Below are 24,042 nucleotides of genomic sequence, written 5' to 3'. Positions count from 1 at the left end.
TCTAAATAGGGATGTCAGCCACCCTTCCATCTATCCATCTATCCACCCATCTCTCCACCCATCCATCCACTCACCCACCCACCCATTCACCATTCAACCATCTGTTCACCCACGTGTCCACTCATCCATCCCGCCACCATGCATGCATCCACCCATCAACCTATCTATCCATCCCTCCAACCATCTGTCCATTCATCCATTCATCCCCCAGCTACCTATTCATCATCCAACTATGCATCCATCCACCCATCCATCCTACCATCTGTCCATCTCTCCATTTGTCCATCCTCCCATCCATCCATCCAACCATCAATTCACCCACCCATCCACCCACATACCCATTCATCAATTCAGCAGATAAACACAATACCTTGGGCCAGGATCTGGGGGTACAGTTGAGTAATCCAGTTCCTATTTTCATGAGTGCTCAAGTTTGTCTTCAGCTGGGCTAGGCATCTCTGGGATCCTCTGCTTGTACCTTATGATGCCCACTTGGTGTATCCTCCCAATGAGTCTGTGGTGGGGTAGAGGGTCAGAGAGAGGTTCCTGGATGAGGGGCTCTGAGACCTCTCCAGTCTGGATAACCCTCTCCCACCTGGACAACTGCAATTGCCACTTCCTGAGTCTCCCTGCCTCCTCTATTGCTTCCCATAGAGAGCTTTTTACAGAGCAGATGTGATCACTGCTCGCTGACTAAATCCCCACAAATGACATCTTCCATCCTTTGCTCTTGGAACCATGACCAGGCTGCTCTCAACTGTGCAAACATAAGCCCTCCTGCCCACATCCTCTGCCTCTGCTGTTCTCTCTGCCTGGGGGTGGGGAGGGGGTAAGGGCATGCTGGGCAGACAGTACCCGTCAGAGGACGCAGTGAGTGGCTTTGCCTGATGTCAGAGCAGGGGGCACAATAAGACTGGATGAGGTTGGAATCAGACTGGGGAATGCCACAAATGTCAGCGGGGCGTGGCATGTGGCCTTGGGGACATGAAAGGAAGTTGTCCTGCCTCCCAGGGCAGGGGTCCCTGGAGAGAGGACTAGAGGCCATTAAGGGCAGTCCAGGGGCAAATGTTTGTCATCAGAGGAGCCCCCCAGGTGGCTACAGGATGCTAATGGCAGACCGGTGCCTGTTGTTGCTCTAGGGAGGGGTCCACATAGACATGGCTCCCATCTTGAAGGCCTCCTCGTAGCCCCAGGTGAATGTGGCAGAAGGCCAGGCTGGACTGGCTAAAAGGGCCCAGGCCTGAGAAAGGAACCCTCCACAGTGGGCAAGTCCCACCATTCTGTTCAAGCCTGGGTTGGTTGAGGAGCCATATGGCTATTATTATTATTTTTCTTGAGATGGGGTCTCACTCCCATCGCCCAGGCTGCAGTGGTGCAGTGGTGTGATCACGGCTCACTGCAGCCTCAACTTCTCAGGCTCAGGTGATCCTCCCACTTCAGCCTCCAGAGCAGCTGGGACTACAGGCATGTGCAATCACACCCGGCTAATTTTTGTATTTTTTGCAGAGACAGGGTTTTGCCATGTTGTTCAGGCTGGTCTCAAACTCCTGGGCTCAAGCGATCTGCCCGCCTCAGCCTCCCAAAGTGCTGGGATTATAGGTGTGAGCCACTGCCCCCGGCCCACATAGCTTTAAAACAGTCATCTTGAGGTCAGTTTCCACATCTATGCAGTGGGGAGAAGGATCCTGCCACATGAAGGATGTGAAAAGCCGTCCTCGTTACGGTTTCTGGTCCTCCTCAGGTGTCTCCAGGAGGACAGCTCCAGGTAGCAGCCATGTGAACAGGTTGGGAGGCAGGAGTTGGCTGCCCTCAACCCATAGGCCGGGAGGCCATCTATGCAGGCAAAAGCTAGGTGGACTCTGCCTTCTCCCCATTCCACGTCACCCTGGTCCCTCCTGTCCCTGCCTGGCTCTCCCTACCCTTTCACGGTAGAAGCCATGCTCTGTGGTGAGGTGTGCACCACCTGTGCTGGCCCGGCCCCCCTCCCCTTCCACCTCATCCCACAGCATCTCCTTCCGTAATCTTCCCCAAACTTAGCACACAGTGTCCTGGCTCCAGGCCTGGACGCATGCTGTTCCCACCGCCTGGTGTCCTTGCCCTCCTTTTCCACTGGGCTAACTTCCCTCCATTTTTCAAATCTCAGCTCCCACATTACCTGCAGAAAGCTTTCCCTGCCACCCCCAGGCTTCCTGGTCATCCCCATGTCTCCCTCTGGGCTCCCGCAGCACCTGGCTATTTTCTGGGTGGCAGTTATCACCACAGGCATTGTGTCTGCCATGGTGCCCAATGTGCCCACAGTACTCAGCCCAGGGCCTGGCACAAGCTGGAAAGCACTTGCTGGATGAAAGAGTGAAGAACATGGGCCTATTTCCAACTGTCACAGAAAACACCTGCCCTGCAGGTGCTGGCAGGGCCAGAAAATCAACTGTGACTCCTCTGCTGTTGCATAAATTCAGCAGCCAGTCCAGGGGTTCATGCCCCAGAAGGGTAAGCTTGGGGTGGCACTCCTCTCTCATCCCTGTATGTCAGGGCTAGCCCCACAGCAAGTCCCTCTGAGCTACTCTCATGTCACACAGCCCTGGCCCAAGCCCCCTGGAACAGCCTTTACAAAGCAACTCTGCCTGAGATCCCTATCTGCCAAGGAGGCTCAATGGGGAGGCAGCAATGCAGGGAGGAGCATTTCTGTGTGTTGGGCAAACCTGCTGCTGGCGACCCCTCCCACCAGCCAGTACTTTGACCCTTTTAGAAAGACCCATCCAGCAAATATCCTCTTCTGGCTCAAGAGCAGGGAAAGGATGTTTCCCTGATGATCTGGTGTTTTTTAGCAAGCAAATGAGCTCAGTTTCTGCTTTACGTTGGCTTCCAGGAAGCCCATAGCAAAGCCCTGTGCTCCATCACTGCTGCAGCTTCCCCTACCCTGATGCCCCTGACTTCACTATCCTTCTGCTTGGCTCTTTTAGCCTTATACTCAGAGATTTTGGTTTTTTCCTCTTTAAGCTTTGTATTGGTAAGCCATAGACTCATATCCTTTTTTCAGAAGTAGGTGGGCTAATAGTAATTTTTGTTTCTTCTCTGAGACAGGGTCTTGCTCTGTTGCCCAGGCTGGAATGCAGTGGCACGATCACGGCTCTCTGCAGCCATGACCTCCCAGGCTCAAGCGATCCTCCAACCTCAGTCTCCCGAGTAGCTGGGACTACAGGCATGCACCACCATGCCAGCTAATTTTTGTAATTTTTGTAGAGATGGGGTTTCGTCACGTTGCCCAGGCTGGTCTCAAATTCCTGGACTCAATCAATCCTCCGGCCTTGGCCTCTCAAGGTGCTGGGATTACAGGTGTGAGCCACTACACCCAGCCGTAAATTCTTTAAAGTATACGTTGCCCATACAAGAATTGGTGGAATCTTTGGGGTGCCTAACCCTGGGGCAAGAACAGGAAAGGAGACCCTCAAGCACAGGATTTAGAGTTGGGACCCAGATCAGCCCCATTAGACTAGAGGTTCCTGGGAACAGGCCATATTTCCCCGCTGCACCTGGGGCCTTGCCTCTGCGTCCCCTTCGAAGATCCAGTGCTTCCTTACAAGACAATGAGCAGACAGGCCTGCTCCTCAGCACAGGCGTGAAAATCAAATTGTGTAAAGCAAATCCCATTGCAGAGAGGTCCAAAAGCTCACTGAGAAAGTTTAGGAGTTGGACTAGAAAGAATTCCAACCCAGTTCACTCTTTTTTTTTTTTTTTTTGTAGTCAAAACTGGTCCAAGTGACCATGAAGCAGACTGAACCTCTGCTCCTGGAGAATGCTCCCAGCCCTGGGCCCCTAGCTGGCAGCCAGAGTGACATCTCAAATGGGTGGTTCGAGCTCAATTTCCTTGTTTGTAAAATGAAGGGGCTGGCTGGACTGAAAGCTCAGCATGGGCCCTCCTGGCCATGGGCCCTTGAGAGCTGACAGTGGAAGCTTCTATGTTCCACGATGCTAAGGTTCAGGATGCAAGGTTGAGGCCCTAGGATTTGGCCACATGGAACTGGAGACACCCACTTCCTGGGCTCACACCACCTTTCTTTATTTGTAATGAGTGGGACTCTTCCTCCCCATGGTGGTCCAGGCCCCAGAAGCGGCCCTGCAGTTGCAGGGGGCAGCCAAGTGTACAGGGTGGGCACAGCTCCTTCCATCAGAACTACAGCTCCACAGACCAGCAGGAAATCTCCACTCCTGGGGGCCCCTCCTGGTAATCCAGCCTGCGCTCTCTGAAATGGAAAGACAGACAGACAGATAGGCAGGTGGTCAGCAAATCACAGGTGTGGGGGCAAAAGAGGGAGACAGCTGGGGACAGGAACATGGAGGGTAGGGAGTCCTGGGGTCCCTCTAGAATTCCCTCCAGCACAGGCCAACAAGGCCCAGTCACCCAGAGCATTACCCTAGAGAAGCCAGTACGTGAGGTCTCCAGGGTTTAGGCTCTGGGAGTTCAGGGTGTGGACAGGAAGAGGTTCCTACTGTCCCCAACCAACCCCAGGGATCTCAGGCCCATGTGTTTTCTGTGGGTCTGAGATGGCCATCCATCTTTTGTGGGGTCACTGAAAGCTGGCTTAGACAACTCTACAGCATCAACCTTCCACTGGACTGTGTCTAGTTCCTGGGCAAGGACAGGAGTGGGGCCCTGGAGAGCCTGGCTCCTGGCCTCCCAGTCCCCACCCCACCCCAGCCGGGCTCAGCGGTCTGCTTGTGCCGAGTCACCTGGTGGCAGAGTGGTCACTGCCCTGAACCCTCAGCATGCGTCTGCCGTCATCTGATGCTGCTGGAGATCCCCAGAGCACCTCCTGGTAAAACTGGCCTGAGATACAAAGGGTGGGTCAGTAAGGGTTAGAGACAGAGGGAGCCTGGGAGACACACGCAGGGGAGGGGCACCGCCTGTTCCCAAGCACAGCTGGTTTGTGAGGAAGGCCTGGGCCCCGGCAATGGGCACAGTACCAAGGGTCCCTCCAACGTGGCTGGAGAAGCGGTCAGTGTCACGCAGAAGGAGCCGGAGCCCCTCCCCATGGCCATCCCAGAACAACAGGCCGATGGTAACTCTGTCTGGGTCACTGAGCAGCAGGAGACCCGTCTTGTCCATGGTCATCTTCAGGCTGTGGAAAGACCCAGCGTCTTGAGCAGGAAGGTAGAGACGTGTGCACAGAACCTCAGTAGTCAGGGTGGGGAGTGGGCTGGGCTTCCCCTCTTGTCCAGGAAGTCATGGAGTGGCCTTGGATGGGAAGGCCCTTAAATATTCTGGATTTCAGTTTCCTCATTGGTAAAATAGGACCAAAGTTAACCTAATGATGTCTGGTTTCCTCATCACTTTTTTTCTTTCTCTTTTTTGGCGGGGCAGGCTGCAGTGCAGTGGTGTGATCTCAGCTCACTGCAACCTGTGCCTCCTTGGCTCAAGTGATTCTCCCAGCTCTACCTCCCAAGTAGCTGGTACTGCAGGTACATGCCACCATGCCCAGCTAATTTTTTTATTTTTAAGAGAGACAGGGTTTCACCATGTTGCCCAGGCTGGTCTCAAACTCCTGAGCTGAAGCAATCTGCCTGCCTCAGCCTCCCAAGGTGCTGGGATTACAGGCATGAGCCACTGCACCCGGCCTCTGGTTTTCTTAAATTCAGTTTGTCATAAATTAGTTTTATATGATTGAAGGAATTTCTCTGATGCATCCACTCTGTCCCTTTTGTTCTACAGCTGGTGTACTCTCTTTGGATGACTTGTGTTTAATCATGTGTTTAATGTCTAAAGGATAGGCCTCTTCTCATTCTGTCTCCTCAGTTTTTTAGTTAAAATAACCCTTGAAATTCTTGCCTTTCTGGTGTTCTCATGAACGTTAGGTTCCTTTAAGCATGTTGAATAAGACCCTGCTGTTACTCAGAGGTTATTTGAAACAAATTTTCCCTAAACATACACTGTTCTGTTGCTTCAATTCAATCTAAAAGATGTGGGGTTTTTTTTCTTTTCCTTTTTTTTGAGACGGAGTCTCGCTCTGTTGCCCAGGCTGAAGTGCAGTGGCGCAATCTCAGCTCACTGCAACCTCCACCTCCTGGGTTCAAGCGATTCTCCTACCTCAGCCTTCCAAGTAGCTGGGATTACAGGCGTGACACCACACCCAGCTAATTTTTGTATTTTTAGTAGAGATGGGGTTTCGCCATGTTGGCCAGGCTGGTCTCCAATTCCTGACCTTAGGTGATCCACCTGCCTTGGCCTCCCAAAGTGCTGGGATTACAGGCATAAGCCACCGCGCCTGGCCTATTTTTCTTTATGTCTTCTGTAGCTCATGAAAGTATTTGGACTTTCTCTCCCTACAATTAATAAGATTTTACTTCTATTTCATTTTCTAGGCATAAAAATGCTATTGATTTTGGTGAATCTACCAGATAGCAAGGAATTTTAGATCTTTTTTTTTTTTCCTTTTTTTGGAGATAGTGTCTCCCTCTGTTGCCCAGGCTGGCGTGCAGTGGTATTAATTCAGCTCACTGCAACCTCCGTCTCCCAGGTTCAAGCAATTCTCAGCCTCCTGAGTAGCCAGGATTACAGGTGCCCGCCACCATACCTAGCTAGTTTTTGTATTCTTAGTAGAGACAGGGTTTCACTATGTTGGCCAGGCTAGTCTCAAACTCCTGGCCTCAAGTGATCCACCCGCCTCGGCCTCCCAAAGTGTTGGGATTACACTTGTGTTGGGTGTCATGAACCACCGTGCCCGGCCAACTTTTAGAACTTTTATTTATTTTTTGAGACACAGTCTCGCTCTGTTGTCCAGGCTGGAATGCAGTGGCATGATCTTGGCTCACTGCAACCTCTGCCTCCCGGGTTCAAGTGATTCTCCTGTCTTGGCCTCTCGAGTAGCTGGGATTACAGGTGCACACTGCCACACCTGGCTAATTTTTTGTATTTTAGTAGAGATGGGGTTTCACCGTGTTGCCCAGGCTGGTCTCAAACTCCTGAGCTCAGGTGATCCACCCACCTTGGCCTCCCAAAGTACTGGGATTACAGGCGTGAGCCATCACACTGGGCCTGGATCTTTTATGAAATTGGGAAGGCTTTTGGGTGAGCCCTTGGATTAGCTGGGTGTGCACTCATCTGCACTTGCAAGGGAGTTCCCGCTGAGGGCTGGGTGAGGAAGGGCTGGACAAGGCTCTCCATACTTGGAAAAGGGTGAGCTGTGGCACAGGGCGGGGGATTGGAGGCCACTGCCCACAGAGGACGAGGGCCTCAGCCCTTCCCCGAGGCCCCTCGTGATCTGCAAAGCTGGAAGACTGTCCCTGGAAGGCCACTGTGAAGCAGTGAGCTTCCTCACCCAGAAGAGGTGGCCTTCTGCCTCCATTACTCACCAGCTGCTCAGTATTTGAGGCTACTGACTTGTGTCTCCTTAGCAGAGCTCCAAGGATACACTAAAGAGAATGCTGCTAACATGCTGTCAACAATGCTCTTCAGCTTCTCACTATTGTCATCAGAACATCACGTCACTACATAGGCAGCACTGTCCTGCGGGGTGCCTGGGGGGCACTGTATCATCTGACAGCAAAGTGCTCCCAACTACACTCTCTCATTGGGGTCTCCCTCCAGCCTTCTGACTCTGGGCCAGGATGATTAGTACTGGTTATTAGTGAAGAAACTGAGGCTCAGAGGGACTAAGCTGCCTGCCCAGGGTCACAAGGATTAGCAGCAGAGCTAGCTCCAAACCACACTGTCTCCTGCATGGGATAGTGACCTGGGTTAGGTCCCCAGGACAACTCCTCAGTGCCCTCCGGAGCTGCAGGGGTATACGGCAGGGCTCTTGTCTCTTTGCCCCTCCTGTGAGTGTAGCCGCTCCATTCTCAGGTCCATGGCCTCAGGCCACCTGCTTGTACCATCATCAGCCACTGTAGCCTGAAGGGTCAACCCCTGCCCCGGGCTCCAGCCTGGGCCTTACCCGGGCATCACTGAGAACAGCGTCTCCTTCCACTTGTACGCAGAGCTTCTTCGGTTCCGAGTCACCACCACGTGTTCAGGGGATGCGTGAACCCGCACTGGGGGGTTCTTGAAGGTCACTTCGATCCATGAGAACCCAGCCTTCTCCCTCTCATACTGGCCAGTCACCTCAACCCCTGGGAGGACCAGACCAGAGAGGTCAAAGCTGGGCCCCAGCCAGGGCTGACACCGACCTGCACGGGGAGACCTCCCTGATCACACCCCCTGGAGTTCTGCAGCAGCTCCCTCCCTCATCAGGAGGGGCGCCCCTTTCTCAGCACTCCTTCACACTGGGGGCTGGCTCCCACAATCTCTCCACTGTCCCTTGGTGTCTAAGGCTTTGGAGGGGCCCCTAAATCCTTGGCGACAGCCACCCTCAGATGAGGCCTTTGAGAATTAACTTGTCTCCAGTCAATAAGCCTTCAGAACACCCCATGGAGCGCCTGGCCCTGAGCTAGATGCCGCGGCCAAGGGTAAGATGGAGAATCGGTGCTCCCTGCCCTCAGGAAAGACATTCCCAGGCCTGAGTGAGGAAGTGGGTGACACATGCATCTGAGGAATGAGAAAGCCGTGGATGTCCCTTGGCTTTGAGCGGGGCTGGGCGGTGGGGAGGTGAGCATTGCTGAGTGGAGTGTGTCCCCATGTCTGGTCCAGGATTGAAGGGGCGGGGCCCAGCCAGCACCCCTGTCTCTTCCTGCCATTCTCCTCATCCACACCTTCTAGGTCTCATCTTTTGGGGCTCTGTACTCTGCAGGCACTAACTCCTCCATCTGGAACATCCTCATGTTGGTCTCTGTGCACCCGCCAGGGCCCTGCCATCCCTGTGCGACCCCAGGCAGCTCCCCTGACCCTTGCCCCACCCTGGCTCCTCCTCTAGGCTCACCTCCACATGGCTGCCATGCTTATCTGTGCCTAGGCCACCCACACCTGCACACAAGGTGCCCAGCGGAAGGTCCCTGGGGTGTCTGTGTGAGTATGTGCCCATGCCGGCGCTGGGAGGCAGGAGCATGCTATGATCTGGGAGGGGCCTGTGTGGGGCCAGCCTGCACGCGCTGTGTGTGTCTCTGTAGGCAGGTGGTGGGTGTGTGCCAGTGGTGTCTGCGTCTCTCTGGGTGTGCCCCTCTTACCTTGCTCAGGGTCTGAGAGCAGGTTCACTGGCCCCTGGCGGTGTCTGGGGTCCACACAGAGCCGCTCCACGCTCTGCCCAGGCAGTGGCAGGATGGCAGAGGGAGCCTGTATGGGGGCTGGGACAGCCGGGGCACGGCTCCTGGAGCAGGAAGGGCAGGCTGGGGGCAAGGATGCAGAAGGGGGCCAAGGGGGCTGGGAACGTACCTGGGGTTTGGGCTGTCATGGTTGTTTCTAAAAGAAGAAAAAGTCTGGGTTTAGGCAGCCCCTTCCTCAGGAGTGGGAGGTTGACGGAGGGAGCAGTGACTAGGTGTGGCCGGGTTCCCTCACTACTTCAACATCGAGACACGTGACAGGTCACTCCCCTCCCAGGATCCCCGTTAGGACAGGGCCTCTGGCCTTGGGGGCACCTTTGATTTTGGTGTTCATGACACGAGACACAGCTGGATCAGGATTTGAGGTGGCTGGTGGCGCTAAAGCAGGCGCTAGGGCAGGAACATCCGGAAACAGAAAGGGAGCAGAAAGGCAGTCAGGAGGCAAGCAACCAGCGGCGCAGCCACCGCTGTCACCAAGCTCCAGCCCCCCATCCTGCCACACATACACTCCACCTAGAATGGCCTTTGTCACAGGAGATTTTCAAACAGAAGAGCATGCTGTCAGGGATAAGTCCAGCCTTGCTCTGCAGCTGCATTCGAGTGCAGATTTGGGGATCAGAAAACAGTTCGAGGGATCTCTGTTGGCTTTCTGAACGGAGGAAGCCCTCCCTTCCTAGAAGGTTTCCTCATGAGTCAGCCTCTAGAGTATAGTGGATCCCACTCAGTGAAAGTAAAGGACAGGTGAAGTCCTGCCTTGGGGAGGGAAGGCCTGATGTTCATACACTGGGTAGTGGGGAGAGGGGCCTTCAGAGAGAGGAAGCTGGTAAGGACTGCTCCAAAGAGCGCTGTGACGTGCATGCTTGGCCAGTCCCTGCCCCTCTTAGGGCCTAGGGTCCCCTCTGAACAAGGAGTGTGGGAGAGGCTGCTCTGTCACGGCCTGTGGTCTGACAACCTAGGGGCAGCTAAAGGACCTGGGTGAGCTCGCATCTGAGGAGATGAGATGCTGAGGACAGGGCAGGGGGCAGCTGCAAAGAGCTGGGAAGGCGAGGACACCTCCTTAGGAAATGCACTCCCACCCCAGCCCCAGTAAATGATCCCAGGTTGAAATGACCCACAATTACTTCACATCATGCCCTCAGCAGCCGTCCCCGGCCTGGCCCTGTGGTGCGTGCTTTACCCCACCCCCCTCTATGGGGCAGGCTCAAGGACCACCGTGAGGAAACCAAGGCCCTCGCAGGGCCGGAAGGCGGCTTACAGACGGCCAGACGGCGGAAGGGGTGGAGAGCAGCATGGTCAGGAGCATCAGGAGGTCCTGGGAATCCAACTTGCCTGGGGCTGAGAACCCCAGGTCTGAAATTCATCCGGGAGACAGCAGCTCCAGCTTTGGAGAAATTGACAGATGCAGTCTTCTCTCAGGTGGGGTGTGGGTCCTCACAGCCAGGGCTTGAGATCCACCCAGGAGTGGGTGCGGAGAGGGCAGCTATGTCTCCTCTCCCCACACCCGGCCAACTTGGGGAGCCTCTCCCCCAACAGCTGGGAGATAATCAATGCTGGAACAATAATGGACCTCCCTCGAACTCCCCCCCAGGGATGTCATGCCTCCCCCTGACAGAACCCCTCAAACTACCTTGTCTACTCCATCCTCTTCTTGGAGAAAAGGAAGCCTCTGTGTGGTCAAGTCCTGATCAGATACAACTGAACTGAGGCCCGAGGGCTGTCACCAGCCAGAGGAGCTGGGCAAGGCACTACCCTCCACAGCCAGGACCGAGCCCAATCTGTCAATCTCCCCTCCCCCAACCTCCTACTTTGTCACCTGGTTTTGGTATTTTTGCTCCCTGGAGATAATATTTGAAGAAAGTGGAACCTGGAAATCAGTGGGACCTGGGTTTGCATCTTGCACCCACCTTCCTGTGGCCCCACTTGGATGGGGACTGTATTCCTAGCGCTGGGGACAGGGCCTGAGGCACAGCCAATATTTGAATGCACAGGCGACTAAATGCACCAGCGTGCTGGGTCAGATAACGCTGCCTCCTGGCAGCAGGGCTGGGCTGGAGAGGCCTGGGCAGACCTGGGCCCTGGCCAGCAACCTCACAGGGCTGGTGCCCTGGACCCTGTGTTAGCAGACCACCACCCAGCACAGCCTTTGAGGATGTTCGCTGCTTACCTGAGTGGACATTCCTGTTTCTACTTTCTGGATAAAACAAAGAGAGAGAGAGAGAGACAGACAGACAGACAGAGACACAGACAGACACCATCGGGGTGGTTTTCATCAATTTGAAGCGCTTGTGTTTAATCTTGCTACCCAATCCCGGACTATATCGTAGGTGCAATGAATTTGGGGAGATAGGAGACCCGGCTTCACTTTCCTCATCAGTGAATAGGCTGAATCTCCCAGGGGGAGTCTGTTGGGGGCACGGTTGGGGTCTTGGTCAGGATGCAGGGAAGATCGGGGAGAATGCTGGGTCCAAACTCTGCTACCTGGGAGGCTGAGATCTCAACCCCACACCCACCGCCTTCCACAGGCTTCTCAGCAACTTGAGACTGCTCTTGGTCTTCGGGTTTGGTGACTACCATAGATGTGAGAGGCGTGACAAAGCTGTAGGCAAGCGATAAATTCAGCGCTTGGGTCCGGAGGGCCTGCTGATCAGCACCGGATGCGGAGACACTGTAGGTGGAGCACATCAGAGCTCAGGAGGTCCTTGAATTCGGGAACAGATTTTCCATCCAGCCCCTTCTGGGGAGGTCCCTCCGGGAGAATCTGGAGCTTGGACATGATACAAAGACCCCCATCTCTCCATGCTTAGGCGGTCCCGTGCCACCTGTGCCTGCCCCCTAGTGACAGGCTTAGGGAGGTGCTGATGCACTCACGTTTGCTCCAGGAGCTGCTGGATAGTCAGGTATGCCCAGAGCCTCTCCATGAAGTTGTGGAAGATATACTTGGGGCTCTGGAACTCTGCCTCCTGCTCTGCCACACTGGACTCCGTTTGGAAAGTGATGTTCTGTGTAGGCTGGAAAGAGGGGCCCAGCCAGGGCAGGAGCAGTGAGGGCCGGACATCTGCATCTGGCCTGGCAGTTCCGAGCTCTTCCATGATTGGAGCTGGGGCAGGTCCCACACCCTGACTGCGAGGACTGCATTTCCTTTGAGTGGGGGTAAGGAGGGGGCTTAGGGATGCAAAGGGCTCAGTCACAGAACATACAGGGATGAGAAAGAGGTGAAAAGGTAGCAAAGTAGCCCAGGTACAACAAAGCAGGCACAGCGCCAGGACTCACATCAGCCAAACCTCTGGAAGAAAGGGATGGGAAACCCAGGCCAGTGTAGAAACAGCAGCAGGAAGGATTTGCAAGTGCAGTGTGGAGCAGGAAGTGTATCTAGCTACAGCCTGCCCTTACCCCCAAAGGTGGGGGAAAGGGACAGAGAGGGAAGGACCTTCCCAGGGGTCAGAGGCAGAGTTGAGAACAGAACTCAGACGTCGTGGCTCCGGGTTTGGGGCTCCATCTACCCCAACGGCTGCCCCTGTCCAAGCTGGCCCCTCTGTGGCTGGCCACCGTGGGACAATGACAGGGAAGCATGCACCCAAGCTCTGTGTGAACCTACTCCCTCCTCCCTTGGGGAGGGGCCTGTGGTCTCAGACTGACCTAGCTCGCTGCCTGGGAAATGGGCTCCTAGGGCAGATGAATCCCAGGCCTCTCCCACCAGAGCTCCCCGAGTGGCCAACAGACCTTTTCACAATGTGGATCAGACCTGTGGTCTACTCCCACTGGAGCAGCCTGTCTCTCACCCAGAGCCTGGCTGGCTTTCCAAAGCTTTGGCATACATAGGCTACCTGCATGAATTTTGCCCCATCCACACATACAGCTATTTAATTGATATTTTTCCTTAAATGAACTTTAAGTAGGCTAACAATTTTTACTTGGCTTTATACCCATAATGTCTTAGATCTGGGCCAAGTGTGATGGCTCACGCCTGTAATCCCAGCACTTTGGGAGGCCAAGGTGGGCGGATCACAAGGTCAGGAGATTGAGACCACCCTGGCTAACACAGTGAAACTCCATCTCTACTAAAAATACAAAAAATTAGCCGGGCGTGGTGGTGGGTGCTGGTAGTCCTAGCTACTCGGGAGGCTGAGGCAGGAGAATGGTGTGAACCTGGGAGGTGGAGATTGCAGTGAGCCGAGATAGAACCACTGCACTCCAGCCTGGGAGACAGAGCAAGACTCCATCTCAAAAAAAAAAAAAAAAAAAAAAAAATCTTAGGTCTGAAGTTCAGGTCATATTTTTCAGAATACACATTAAAATAAGTAAATAACCACTAAAACAAAGCCATGTCTGTCTGTGAACTCCCCTGAGTCACCTTGGGTTCTGTACTTTGGGAACCCACGGCCTCCAAGCTAAATCAGCTGCTGACATGTATGGAGTGCTTATCACTGGACATCAATCACAGTGACTTTATGAGGGGGGCATGAGACTTATTCCCATGTTTACATAGGAGGAAACTGCGGTACATGGAGGTTAAGTGACTTCTCCATGTCTCCTATCTGGGAGGTGGCAGAGCTGGGTTTGAAGTCAGGCAGGGTGGCCACACAGCCTGTACCAACAGTCATGACACTTGGGGATTTGTCCTGAGACAAGGCCACGGGCCCCCAACGCCCACGGCTATTCTCTTCACACACGCTGCCCTCATGCCACAGGGGCCTAACATATTCCTCCATTGCCCCATCTGGACTCTTCCCACCTCCTACTTATCCCTTTGTCTCTGCTGGGCCTCCTCCAGGAAGCCCTCCCTGATCCCCAGGCCAGGCTGGGGCTCCTAGTGCTGCTCTCCTGAGTCCAGGGTTAGAGCCCAGCCTGTAGCTGGTTTGTGTGGTGATATGTCCTTGGGTTGTCTCTCCCATGAGGGCACGGAGGGGTCCAGCCTCATTCACTGCTGCATCCCAGGGCCTGAAGAAGGCTCTGCCGCAGAGCTCGTGCTCAGTTTCTCTTTATGGAATGACAGGGGATCCTTGGAAGGAGGCAGGGAAGGCTGGGCAAGGACAGGGTGCCACGTGGCAAGCTGGGCTCTTGGCCTGGTTGCAGTGGGGCCCAGGGCAAGCTGCCTGCCCTGCCTAGAGCTCAGTCTGCTCATCTGTGAAATAGGAGCAGTCCTCCCTGTCCAACTGCAACCTGAGAGGGTTGTGGTACCAGGACAGGAGGGGATGACAACTAGGGAGGAATCCCTGCCCTCACCTGTGCTCACAGGTGCACAGACCGGCTGCCGAGGGCCTGTATGTGCTGGTCTCATGAGAATCACTCCATTGTCTCATTGAATCCCTGCCATGCCCCTCTGTCATCCACAGGCAGCAGAGGGGAAAGCTGGAGCTTTGAGCTGGGATTTGAGTCCAGCCCCTCTGGCTGCACCCCTCCAGGGTGGCTCTGGACACACTCACCAGCTTCCCACTGACTGTGGCTGTGAGCACATCAGGCCCCTGGTCCTGGAGCTTCCCAGCCACCACCATCTCTGAGCCCTTGAAGAGGAGCCGGAAGTTGTTCTGAGTGACCTCCTCCACGGCATTGCTTGGGTACTCAAAGGTCACTGCTGTCAGCAGTGGGTTGGCCACTTCCTGATAGAAGTCCTGCAGGGTTGGGGGTGTCATAAAGGCTGGGCTTTATGACTGCCCACTTCTCTGTGCAGCCCACCTGGGGCACACTGGCACCTGGAGCTGCAGGGCGGAGTCTGAGTCCTCATGGATGCGTCGGGCCAGGCCGCCGTTGTCCAGTGCCAGCTTCTCCAGGAAGGCATAGCTGACGTCGAAGCCAAAGCCCAGGCAGAAGAGGCTGTACCGGCCACTTACAGCTTCCCGCACGTTCTTCTGGATGCTCCTGGGGTTAGTCTCCCCTGGACCCAGGGGTTTGGGATGAGGGCGAGAAAATAGTGATTTGCTCGATGAATATTTCTGGAACCTCAGAGCTGAGGGGCCTCAGTGACCCCCTCTCCCTGCCCAGGTCCCACAGCAAGCCCAGGCGCAGCCCCAGCCGCCTCCCCTGTGCAGCGTGCCCTGGAGTCGCGAGCAGGGCCCTCACCCACGGTGGGGTCGCCATCGGTGAGCAGGATGATGAGTGAGACACTCCCGTCGGGCAGCCGCTCCTCCTGGTTGCTGCTGTCCAGTAGCTGCACAGCCATCAGCATTGCATCATTGATGTTGGTCCCTGAGGAGCACGCACTCTCAAGGTGGCCCCCAGCCAGGAGCCCTGGAAGCCCCTACCCTGCAGGGCCGCAGAGGCACTTACCTCCCAGGGCCTGGATGCTGGCAGCAAAGCTCCTGGCCTTGTTCACGTTCTCGGCTGAGGCTGGCACCAGTGATGGCCTCCACTGAATTGCTTCTGTACTGAAGACGATGAGGTTGAACTGGTCTCTGGGGCTGAGGTCATCCAGGATCTTGATTAGTGCTTCCCGGGTCTGGTCAGGGAGAGGAAATGTGGGTGCTTCAGAAGGGCTCCCTGAGGGCTCATGTGCCCTTGGGCTGGCATCCTTGGACTCCTGTCTCAGGGGTGAGGTCATGGTATCTGCTCTAGGAACAGGGGCTGCCCTAGGCTCTGGCCAACCTTGGCTCCTGAGAGCCACCCGCCCCATGGTGCCGAAAGGTGAAGGAAGGGGGTCCGCCTGTCGGACCACAGCTGATAGTGTGAAGGGCCTGGGAGTTTTCAGGGCCCTGCCCTGGGCCACAGGACCTACCTGCTGGATTTTCCTGCCACTCATGGAGCCGCTCTTGTCAATGACAAAGACCACATTCTTGGGCATTGCGGTTAGGCCCTCGGGGGCAAAGTAGTGTACAAAGTAGCCGTTCTCGATCTGTGGCCAGAGTGAGACCCACCCAGGCCGTCAGAGCTACGATTGTGCCCTATCCCCATTCAGCCCCCTTACCCCAAATTCTTGGGTTTCTGTGCTCTGTTCCAATCCCATTTCCATCCTACTGCTACCCTCCCCAAAACCTTGCCCTTTTTCAGGGCTCAGACCAGCCCCTTTCTTGCAGAAGCCTACCCTGCTCATGCATAGCTCACTAGAACTCTCCCTGCAACTTTTCCTTCTATTTGTTTCAGTATTTCAGACGGCTTATATTAAAAAGTTCAGACATCATAAACCTGACAACCATCAAAAGAGGGAAGACTTCAAAAACATGGAGTAAAAGGGAACTATAATAACAATGGCAGAAATGGCTGGGTGTGGTGAATCACGCCTGTAATTCCAGCACTTTGGGAGGCTTAGGTGGGAGGATCACTTGAGCCCAGGAATTCAAGACCAGCCTGGGCAATCTTGTCTCTACTGGAAAAAAAAAAAAATTAGCCAGGTGTGGTGGTGCATGTGGGCAGTCCCAGCTACTAGGGAGGCTGAGGCAGGAGGATCTTTTGAACCTGGGAGTTTGACGGTGCAGTGAGCCATGATCATACCAAAATATAACAACAATAATAATAACAGAAACCAGTGTGCAAGAAACTACTGCAAATGTGCGTAAAACTGAGTTGTGAGCCTCCTAGCAGCAGAGGCAAAGAGGGAAACCCCACAGAGCAGCTCTTCTCAGAGACAAACCTTTTCTGCCTGGGAAAGGGAATAGTTTCAGGGACAACACAACTCAATCAGGTGTTTTCTGTCTGTGCCGGTCCCTGGTGCACACTGCTAAGTAAGGGTGGTTCTTTTCCTCTTCTAAAATACCCAAGCTCAGGCCCTTGGGGGTGGACAGACTTCCAGGCTGCTCTGCCCTTGCCTGGAGTCCACCCACCTGAATGGAGCCCCCGGAGATGGCCCGGTCCACATCATAGCGGATAATGAGGTTGCCGTCCAGGACTGTTTCTTGCTGTTCTGGGGACTTTTGCTGCTGGGAAAGTGTTGGCTTGAACCGGATGTGAGCCTGGAGGAATAATCCGGGCTGAAATTGGGAGGAACAGCAAAGCCAGGCCAACAACACCCTCTACCCCTGTCTGTATACTGGGAAATCAGAATTCCAGGATGCAGCCTTGGGTCCGTATTCCAGGGCACTTTCTTTCAGGCTGAGTTATTGATGGACCACTTTCACGTAGGGGAGGGGTGTGATGAGTGCCCTGTTCCTGGAGCCGCGCAAGCAGAGGCTGTTCCAGGATGTGTGCCATCCAACCATCTCCTCCTCTCCACCTGGCCCCAGGACCCTCACATCAGTCTACTATCCAGCCCCTTCCCAGACAGATCTCAGGGCTCATACAAGGGCCCCATAGTCCTTCTCTAGGCTTTGCCCTCCCCATCTGCCAAATGACAGCAAGGACGCAGAGATCTCAGGAGCCTCTCCAGCTCACAGCTCAGAGGATGGAGAGTCCATCCTGCTTTCCAGAAATCCAGGCTCATAGGGCTGGCCTGAAGGCAGGGCCCTTGGTACCCTCACCTGCTGACCACAACAGGCCCACCTTGGTCTTATTCTGCCAGGTGGTGAGGGCGTCTACCAGCTGGTTGGTCATGAAGGTGCTCTCTGTCTCCAGGAAGCTGATGCCCTGAGGCTCAAAGATGTGAATGTCCATCTGGAGGCAAGATGTGGGTCCCTGGGTCAGCCAGGAGCCTGGGCTGGGGCTAACAGGAGGCCCAGGGACAAAGAGGGGCCGCCCTCAGCAGGTCAAGGGTCACGCAGGAGGCCTCCCCGGAAGAGGTAGCAGCAGGTACCTGCAGGTGCTTGACCAGCTGTTGGGGCCGCACTTTCAGCAGCAGCTCATACACCCCCAAACGCCGCTTGAGCAGCTCCTCATAGACCAGCTCAAAGGTGATCTTGGCATTGGGAGCCACACTGACCGACACCTGGAACTGCTCCATGTTTCTCCCGGTGGCCCTGGGGGAGAAGGGCATCAGGCCTGCCCCTCCAGGACAGGTGGGGTAAGGCTGGTGGAGGTGGGAGCAGGACTAAGGGCCAAAGGCAAGGTGGCCTTTGTCTAGACCCTCCCCACAGAAGCTGCCCCCGCCAGCTCACTTGACGAGGCCAGCGCTCTTTCCCTTGGCCACTGCTGCACTGTACTGTGCCTGGGCTTCAGCCTTCTCCTTGATGATCCCTGGGTAGGTCATGCCATCGATGATCCTGGGGGCAGAAGGGTGGGAGTTGTTGAGAGCCTGGTGGCAGGAGCCCATTCCACTCCTGCCTCCTCCAAAGAGCCTTTCTGGACTCGGTGTGCCTCTTGACACAGTGACTCCCATCTTTGCCTGAGCCCAGTGCCATTTATTATGCACCTACCGCATACAGGACCCTGTGCAGGGCACTCTGCAAAGTGCGCCAGGCCTCTAGCTCCTGGAGGTGTGTACAGTAACAGTAAGCATTCATTTTATAGAAGGGACGAAGGGGAGGCTGCAGAGGGGCAGGGCTGGGCTAAATCCTGCCTTCCCTCCACCTGTCCAGTCTGGCCCAGGCTGGCCCACATTCCCACCTGTCCCTTCCACTTCACGGACTGTTCCAGGGGAACCAGTTCATCACCAGCAAGAGCTCTCTGAGTCACACTTGTTCCCAGCCCTGCGTGCAGCCGTGTGGGGCCAGGACTGAGGAGGAAGGAGACGCAGGGCTGGAGGCTCTAAGCCCTTTCCCCCTACAGCAGTCTCCCCCCTCCCTCCCACAAGAGGCAGGCACCCTATAGGGAGGCTGGCACATCTGGAAGGAGGTTTCGGACAACTGGTGGACGGGACTCTTGGGTGTGTGGACACACTCCTAGCAGCCATCCTTTGGGGGCTGAGAAAGAATGGCCCAGGCCATTTCTCAGGGAGGAAAACGACTTCTCCAGAGCCTCCTTGTCGGGTGAGTAGGGATGTGCCTGGTCAACTTCGCCTGCTCCATCTGGGGGTGGTATGAAAGTGTAGGAGTGTGTGGCAGTGGGCAGGAGGGGGAGCAGCCAGAATGTCAGGACTACGCGTCCCTCCTGCCTGATCTTCCTGGTTATAATTTAACTCCAGCCCAGGATGGGGCTGGTGAGTGGGCAGTGGCGCTCCTCCCCCTGGGTAGGCAGTGCTTCATCTCTCCAGATGCCCAGCTGGGGCTCCTAGCCAGGTCAGGGAGCAAGGAACCTGCTCTCTGCTCCCCTAACTCATGCAGCAACAGGATCTGGGTCCAGAGAAGGCAAGTGACAGTCTTCAGCTCTCAGCAGATGCCACGGGCCTGGACCTGGCAACTGCTGACCCTGGCACCCATGTCGAAGGCTGACACAGCCCATGGGGCTTGCACTGCAAGCTGGGCAGCATAGGCCCGGGCTCTGGGTTAGGAAAAGTAGGGGCTGCTGTGGAGTGGGGGATGCGTGGGGCCTGACAGAGGAGACTAGCCCCCACTGCAGTTTTCCAGAGGCCGCAGTGTGGGACCTCGCATGAGAGACACTCCCTGTCTGCCCCACCATCGCCCTCTCTGTTTCTGGGAAGAGTCTTGCCCTTGTCCTAAATCACAGCTTTTCCTGGCAGCAAGGGACAGACAGCGTCCTGGTGCATTTAGTAAACATTGGAAACTGAGTTGGGAAGTGTAGGGGAGGGTGGCAGAGAACAAAGTGAGGACCATCACTGGCTCATAGAATTCAGAGAAACCTCAGGCATCTCTCATGCAGCCTGAGCAAAAATGTCCTCTGCAGGATCCCAGCTGGGGCATAACTAGGAGAACCCTCCTCAAGCCACTCTCCACTGAGGAGAAGCCAAGGGTCTAGGAGGTTTTCTGTACTTTGAGCTGGAATGTGCATTTTGGTGACTCCCTCTTGCCTGGTCTGGCCTCAGGAGGCCTCAAGTCTGTGCTCCTCAAAGGCAAAGTCGCAAAGATGCTGTGGTTCTCTGCCTAACACCTGGACAGCACTTAGGGATGATGAATGGCTGGATGGAGGGAAGGACGGGGGCATCTTTGAGAATAAGTCCCTTGGTGAGCCCCTGTTCCTGTGTGACCCCCAGATGCAGGGTGTACTCCTGAATATGTACACCCTGGCATGCCTTACTTCAAGAAGAGGGTTTGCTGGCACAGAGCAGATGGAGTCATAGCACTGGGGGGCGTAGAGAGGGGAGGAGGGTGGGAAGGCACCTACATGGAGAAGTTGGTGATGAAGGCTTTCTTGGGCAGCTCCATCTGGAAGGTGGCCTCCTGCACAGTATTGGCCCTATTGACCACTCGGCTGGTGACGACCGTGTGGGCAAATCGGGATGAGACCCTGGAGTCCACGGTGAGGCTATAGATGTCGACGCCATTCTGGACCAGCAAAGAAGAAGGGGGTTGCAGGGTTTCAATGCCACCTCAGTTCGGGGTGACACTCTTCAAGAGTTGGCCCTGACTCTGGCTCCAGACCAAACCCTGGCTCCCAATCTGACTGAGCCACTGACCAAGCCTCAGGCTGAACCCAGTGAGGCATCTCATATGTGAACATTTGTCCCAGGTAGGAGGTAGCAGTGTGCTTCATTCCCCACCCTACAGCACCACAGGGCAGGGGCCATGTCCTTCTTGATCTATGGGGGCCCAGAGCGCCCCTTGGAGAAGAACAAGTATGCAGGGGGTGCAGCTGGTGAAGCCAGGGCCAGTGTCTGGGAGGGGCATCACATTCAGCCTTTGGGCAGGGGTGAGAGCGCTGGTGGCGTCAGGGAGCTTTGCATGCTGGCTTAGCTTTGCCCAGAAAAAGGGCAGTGACCAGGTCCTTTGATTTCTGGAGACTTTGGCCTCTGTGGCAACAGGGAAGCTCCCACCAGTCTCCTAGAAGGAAGCCCCCGGAGCTGGGAGAATTCGGAGGTAGACTAGAGTCTGGTCTCTAAGAGTTGGGAATCTTCCTCTCTGCTCCGCAGTGGGCCCTCCCCAACTCATCCCCCCTTCTGCAGGGCACTGCCCTGGCATGTGCCATTTGCCTCGAGGCACACGGGCACCTCTTACCCATGGATTAGTAACTTGTGTGCGACATGCTCATGCGCACTGCACCAACTCTGCTCGGCTGCATGCGGCTGCCTGAATGCAGTTTGGCACAGAGGTGCCAAGTGGCTTGTTTATGTGCTTGGGTATTTGCTCTGCGACAAGCACTGTCCTAGGCACTTTATAGACACAATGGGTTTGGTTTTCACAACCGCCACCCTCTGAATAGGTCCTAGTATTACTCTGTTTTACAGATGAGGAAATTGAGACATAGACAGCATAAATCATTCCCCTGAGGTCACTTACTAAAAGGCAGTAGAGCCAGGCTTGTAAAACTGTATTTCCTCATTTGCAAAATGGAAATGATTGGATCATCCCCTCTATTAGGTGGGAGAATACCAATAAGGCCCTTGGGGTAGTGCCTGGCGGGAGATCTGCACCATTTTTTTGCACACACACTGATGCACACGCACTTGTGCTGACACGCTCGCACATGCAGAGGCTCTTCCCCACTTCCCAGGCGTTCTCTCATCCCCCAGCTCACGCCACACCCATGGACGCTGGCTACCTTTTGGGCAGTGGTGGTCTGGTGGATGGCCAGCAGTGAAAGCAGGACCAGAACTTTGCTGCAGGTACAGACAGGCCTTGGGGGCTTCATCGTGGCTCCAGTGTCTGCCAGGAGGCTTCTGAACTTGACAGCAAGTGGGGAATGGATTAGTAACTTGTTTGCTGTCCCACCCACATGGGGGCAGGTTCTGGGAAATTGGGATCTACAAGCCAAAAACCACAGTGACCTCAGATAAGCAAATGACGAACGTCCCGTGGACCTTGGCTGGGGGCAGGAATGTATACCAAAGAAAGGTAGGCTCAGGTTGGAGTGGGGGTACGTGCCCCTTCTGAAAAGTGCGAAATCTTCACCAGGACCCTTCACACCAGGCATTCCACCAAGCTCCACAGGGCTGGGAGGGAATTGACAGTGAAGATGTCAGTCTGCTCTCCATAAGTCCAGCCTGGAGAGAAACAGGGGGGGATGGTGGGGAAGACTAGGGCTACAGGGCTACCCTGGCGGCTTCCCGGAGGAAGGGGGCTTGGCCACCAGGTAAGTGTGACTGGCTGATGGGAGGGCCCAAAGGCATGGAGTGACTCTGGGAGGTGTCTGTGTGGGGCAAGATCTAGAGTCAAGATAGATACACCGTATTTCTGAAGTGAGAGGTGCTGGGCACGGGGCACCTCCTTCTCTCTCCTGGGGTCCCAGGCTGCTGTTTGGGTGCCATTAATCTAGCCAATGCTTTAGGTTCAACCCCAGCAAGGCCCCCAAAACAAGAATGGCAATACAACTGAGTCATAAAGCTGCCACATCCTGTGGCACACAGGTCTCCATGCAGGGAGTTTAGACAGGACAGCATGGAACAGAAGACAGAGCTGACAGTGCCAGCAGCTCCTGAGGGGTGACTGGGGAGGCATTCGGTGGAGTGGAGGGAGCCCAGGAATCGCTGGTTGAGAGAGGGCAGAATGCTGTTGTCATGAGCAGTGTGATGCCGCCTCAGCCCAGACCCAGGGGAGCGCTGCCCCAAGGCCTGGGGTGGGTCCCGGCCTTGCTAAAGTTGAAGCGCTCTGCTCCTTGTCAAGTGGGATCGAGTGAGTACATATTATGCGCTCTGGGCACCGCTGGGGCTCGCGTTCCCTGGTGGCTCTGGGGAAGCCAGCTCCTGAGTCTGTGGCCACAGATGGGTAAAGATGAGTCATAAAAGTGTGGCCAGATGCCAAGTCCTGGATCAGGGAAGGAGGAGGGCTCCGTGACACCAGCCCTGAGTGGGCCAGCTGCCTTGGGAACCTATCAGGGGCCTTGGGGCAGCCAGTGGCTTCCAGAGGCTGGGGAGGGTTTTCCCCACCAGTCCTGTCTCCATTAGAGGTGGCGGCAGGCCTGGGTCAAAGGTGCCATAGACTGGAGCTATTTCTACAGCTGCAAGGAAGACGGTCCCCTTCCTTAGCATGACTGGCCAGAAGCCTCATCTCTGCGCACGTCTCCACTGCTCACCCTTTTGGCTCTGGATATGATTAGGATTACACAGGGGAACACACACCTTCCAGTGTCTGGGGGAAGAGTCTCCCCATGGGGTCCAGCAAGTAGGACTGGGCCCTTCCTCACAGCAGGTCTGCTCCCTTGGGGCACAGAGCACAGGCCCAGCCCAGACCCAGGGCTATATAAGGAGACCAGGCTGGCTGCGACTGTGGGAAGCGTTCTGGGCAGCCAGAACCTCCTGGGACAGGAGGACATCCCCAGCAGGCGCCAGCCCCAAGCCAGGCACCACAAGCCCAGGCTCTGCCAGTCCAGCTCCGAAAGGAGCCAGTCAGCCTGTCCATGGTCATGGTCTTGCCATCACAATGGGTCAGGCCTCTATGGGTCTTTTGAACCTGGCAGTTCCAGGTACACAGTGGACAGAGGACTGGAGAGGGAAGGGTCATGCAGGCTGAGAATCTGGTGTTCCATGCCCAGACAGCCTGGTTGGAGCAGAATGTGGGAGTCTTACCCCTGCTGTTTGGAAGAGACAGTAGCTCAGGAAACAGACTGCCAGAGAGGAATCTCAATCTGGCTTTGTCTTGGAGGGGACAAAAGCTGGGAGGAGGCAGTGTGAACAAAAGTGCAGGGAGAGGGGTTTTGAGGTCCCTAGGTGCTGCAGAGCCTGCAGGTCCTCAGAGGCTTCTCAGCAGCTTCTGTGGAAGGCAGGAGGAGAGGTGGTCCCCGAGACCCCACCCACTTCACTCTGAGCAGTGTCATCATGGCCTGCTTTATGGAATAGGCTCCAGCTCAACTCCCCGGTAGTATAAAAGGGGAACCTGAGGCTCAGAAGAGTCTGGTCTGAAGTCACAGGTCAGCACTGGGTCTCCATGTCCAAGGCAGCATGTGGCAATGGCCGTAATAGCACCTGTGCTATCCCCTGGGATCCTCCTAAATAGACATGTTCCATGTTCCCACCCTGTCCTCCCTCTTAATAGTGGCCATAGCCAGGGACCAACCAACACCTTCTGA

At 55.4% G+C, this 24,042-nt stretch overlaps 1 protein-coding gene and 1 long non-coding RNA gene across 5 annotated transcripts; one reads left to right on the top strand and one right to left on the bottom strand.

Moving 5' to 3' along the window:
• Positions 1-2,975: 2,975 nt before the first annotated feature.
• Positions 2,976-24,028, bottom strand: ITIH4 (inter-alpha-trypsin inhibitor heavy chain 4). Of its 4 annotated transcripts, none has more exons than XM_055274098.2 (24): positions 21,580-24,028; positions 20,206-20,366; positions 18,144-18,248; positions 17,843-18,005; positions 17,593-17,703; positions 16,938-17,066; positions 15,896-16,012; positions 15,451-15,619; positions 15,244-15,369; positions 14,877-15,058; positions 14,610-14,795; positions 12,055-12,194; positions 11,697-11,851; positions 11,351-11,377; positions 11,000-11,050; positions 10,814-10,852; positions 10,442-10,567; positions 9,502-9,576; positions 9,299-9,325; positions 9,094-9,210; positions 7,929-8,103; positions 4,963-5,117; positions 4,729-4,825; positions 2,976-4,241 (listed from the first exon to the last, which is right to left on the bottom strand). In XM_055274098.2, exons 1-24 carry the CDS (start codon positions 21,949-21,951, stop codon positions 4,172-4,174), a joined length of 3,075 nt encoding a protein of 1,024 aa, XP_055130073.2. In that variant the 5' UTR covers positions 21,952-24,028; the 3' UTR covers positions 2,976-4,171. The 4 variants fall into 4 exon arrangements, with proteins under 4 accessions (XP_055130073.2, XP_055130109.2, XP_055130084.2 ...); XM_063645869.1 differs by having other exon boundaries at positions 4,087-4,241; positions 10,814-10,867; XM_055274134.2 differs by lacking the exons at positions 10,814-10,852; positions 11,000-11,050.
• On the top strand, positions 14,932-16,365 carry LOC134737503 (uncharacterized). The gene is made up of 2 exons (XR_010122502.1): positions 14,932-15,047; positions 16,261-16,365. It is a non-coding gene; the product is annotated as an uncharacterized lncRNA (long non-coding RNA).
• Positions 24,029-24,042: the final 14 nt, after the last annotated feature.

Source organism: Symphalangus syndactylus, chromosome 1 (genome assembly GCF_028878055.3).
Source record: "Symphalangus syndactylus isolate Jambi chromosome 1, NHGRI_mSymSyn1-v2.1_pri, whole genome shotgun sequence".
Taxonomy (NCBI): domain Eukaryota; kingdom Metazoa; phylum Chordata; class Mammalia; order Primates; family Hylobatidae; genus Symphalangus; species Symphalangus syndactylus.
The sequence above is the reverse complement of the archived record's forward strand: the minus strand, read 5'-3'. Positions and strand labels throughout refer to the sequence as shown.

Excerpts from the sequence above, each read along its gene's own strand:
- ITIH4 (XM_063645869.1), bottom strand. The coding sequence starts at position 21,951 with ATGCCTGGTGTGAAGGGTCCTGGTGAAGATTTCGCACTTTTCAGAAGG. Across the intron at positions 14,796-14,876 it reads ACTCCGCCCTGCAGCTCCAG|GACTTCTATCAGGAAGTGGC; the intron begins GTGCCAGTGTGC and ends CCAACCCTGCAG. Across the intron at positions 10,568-10,813 it reads AAGAGGATGGAGTAGACAAG|CTGGAGCTGCTGTCTCCCGG; the intron begins GTAGTTTGAGGG and ends ATTTCTCCAAAG.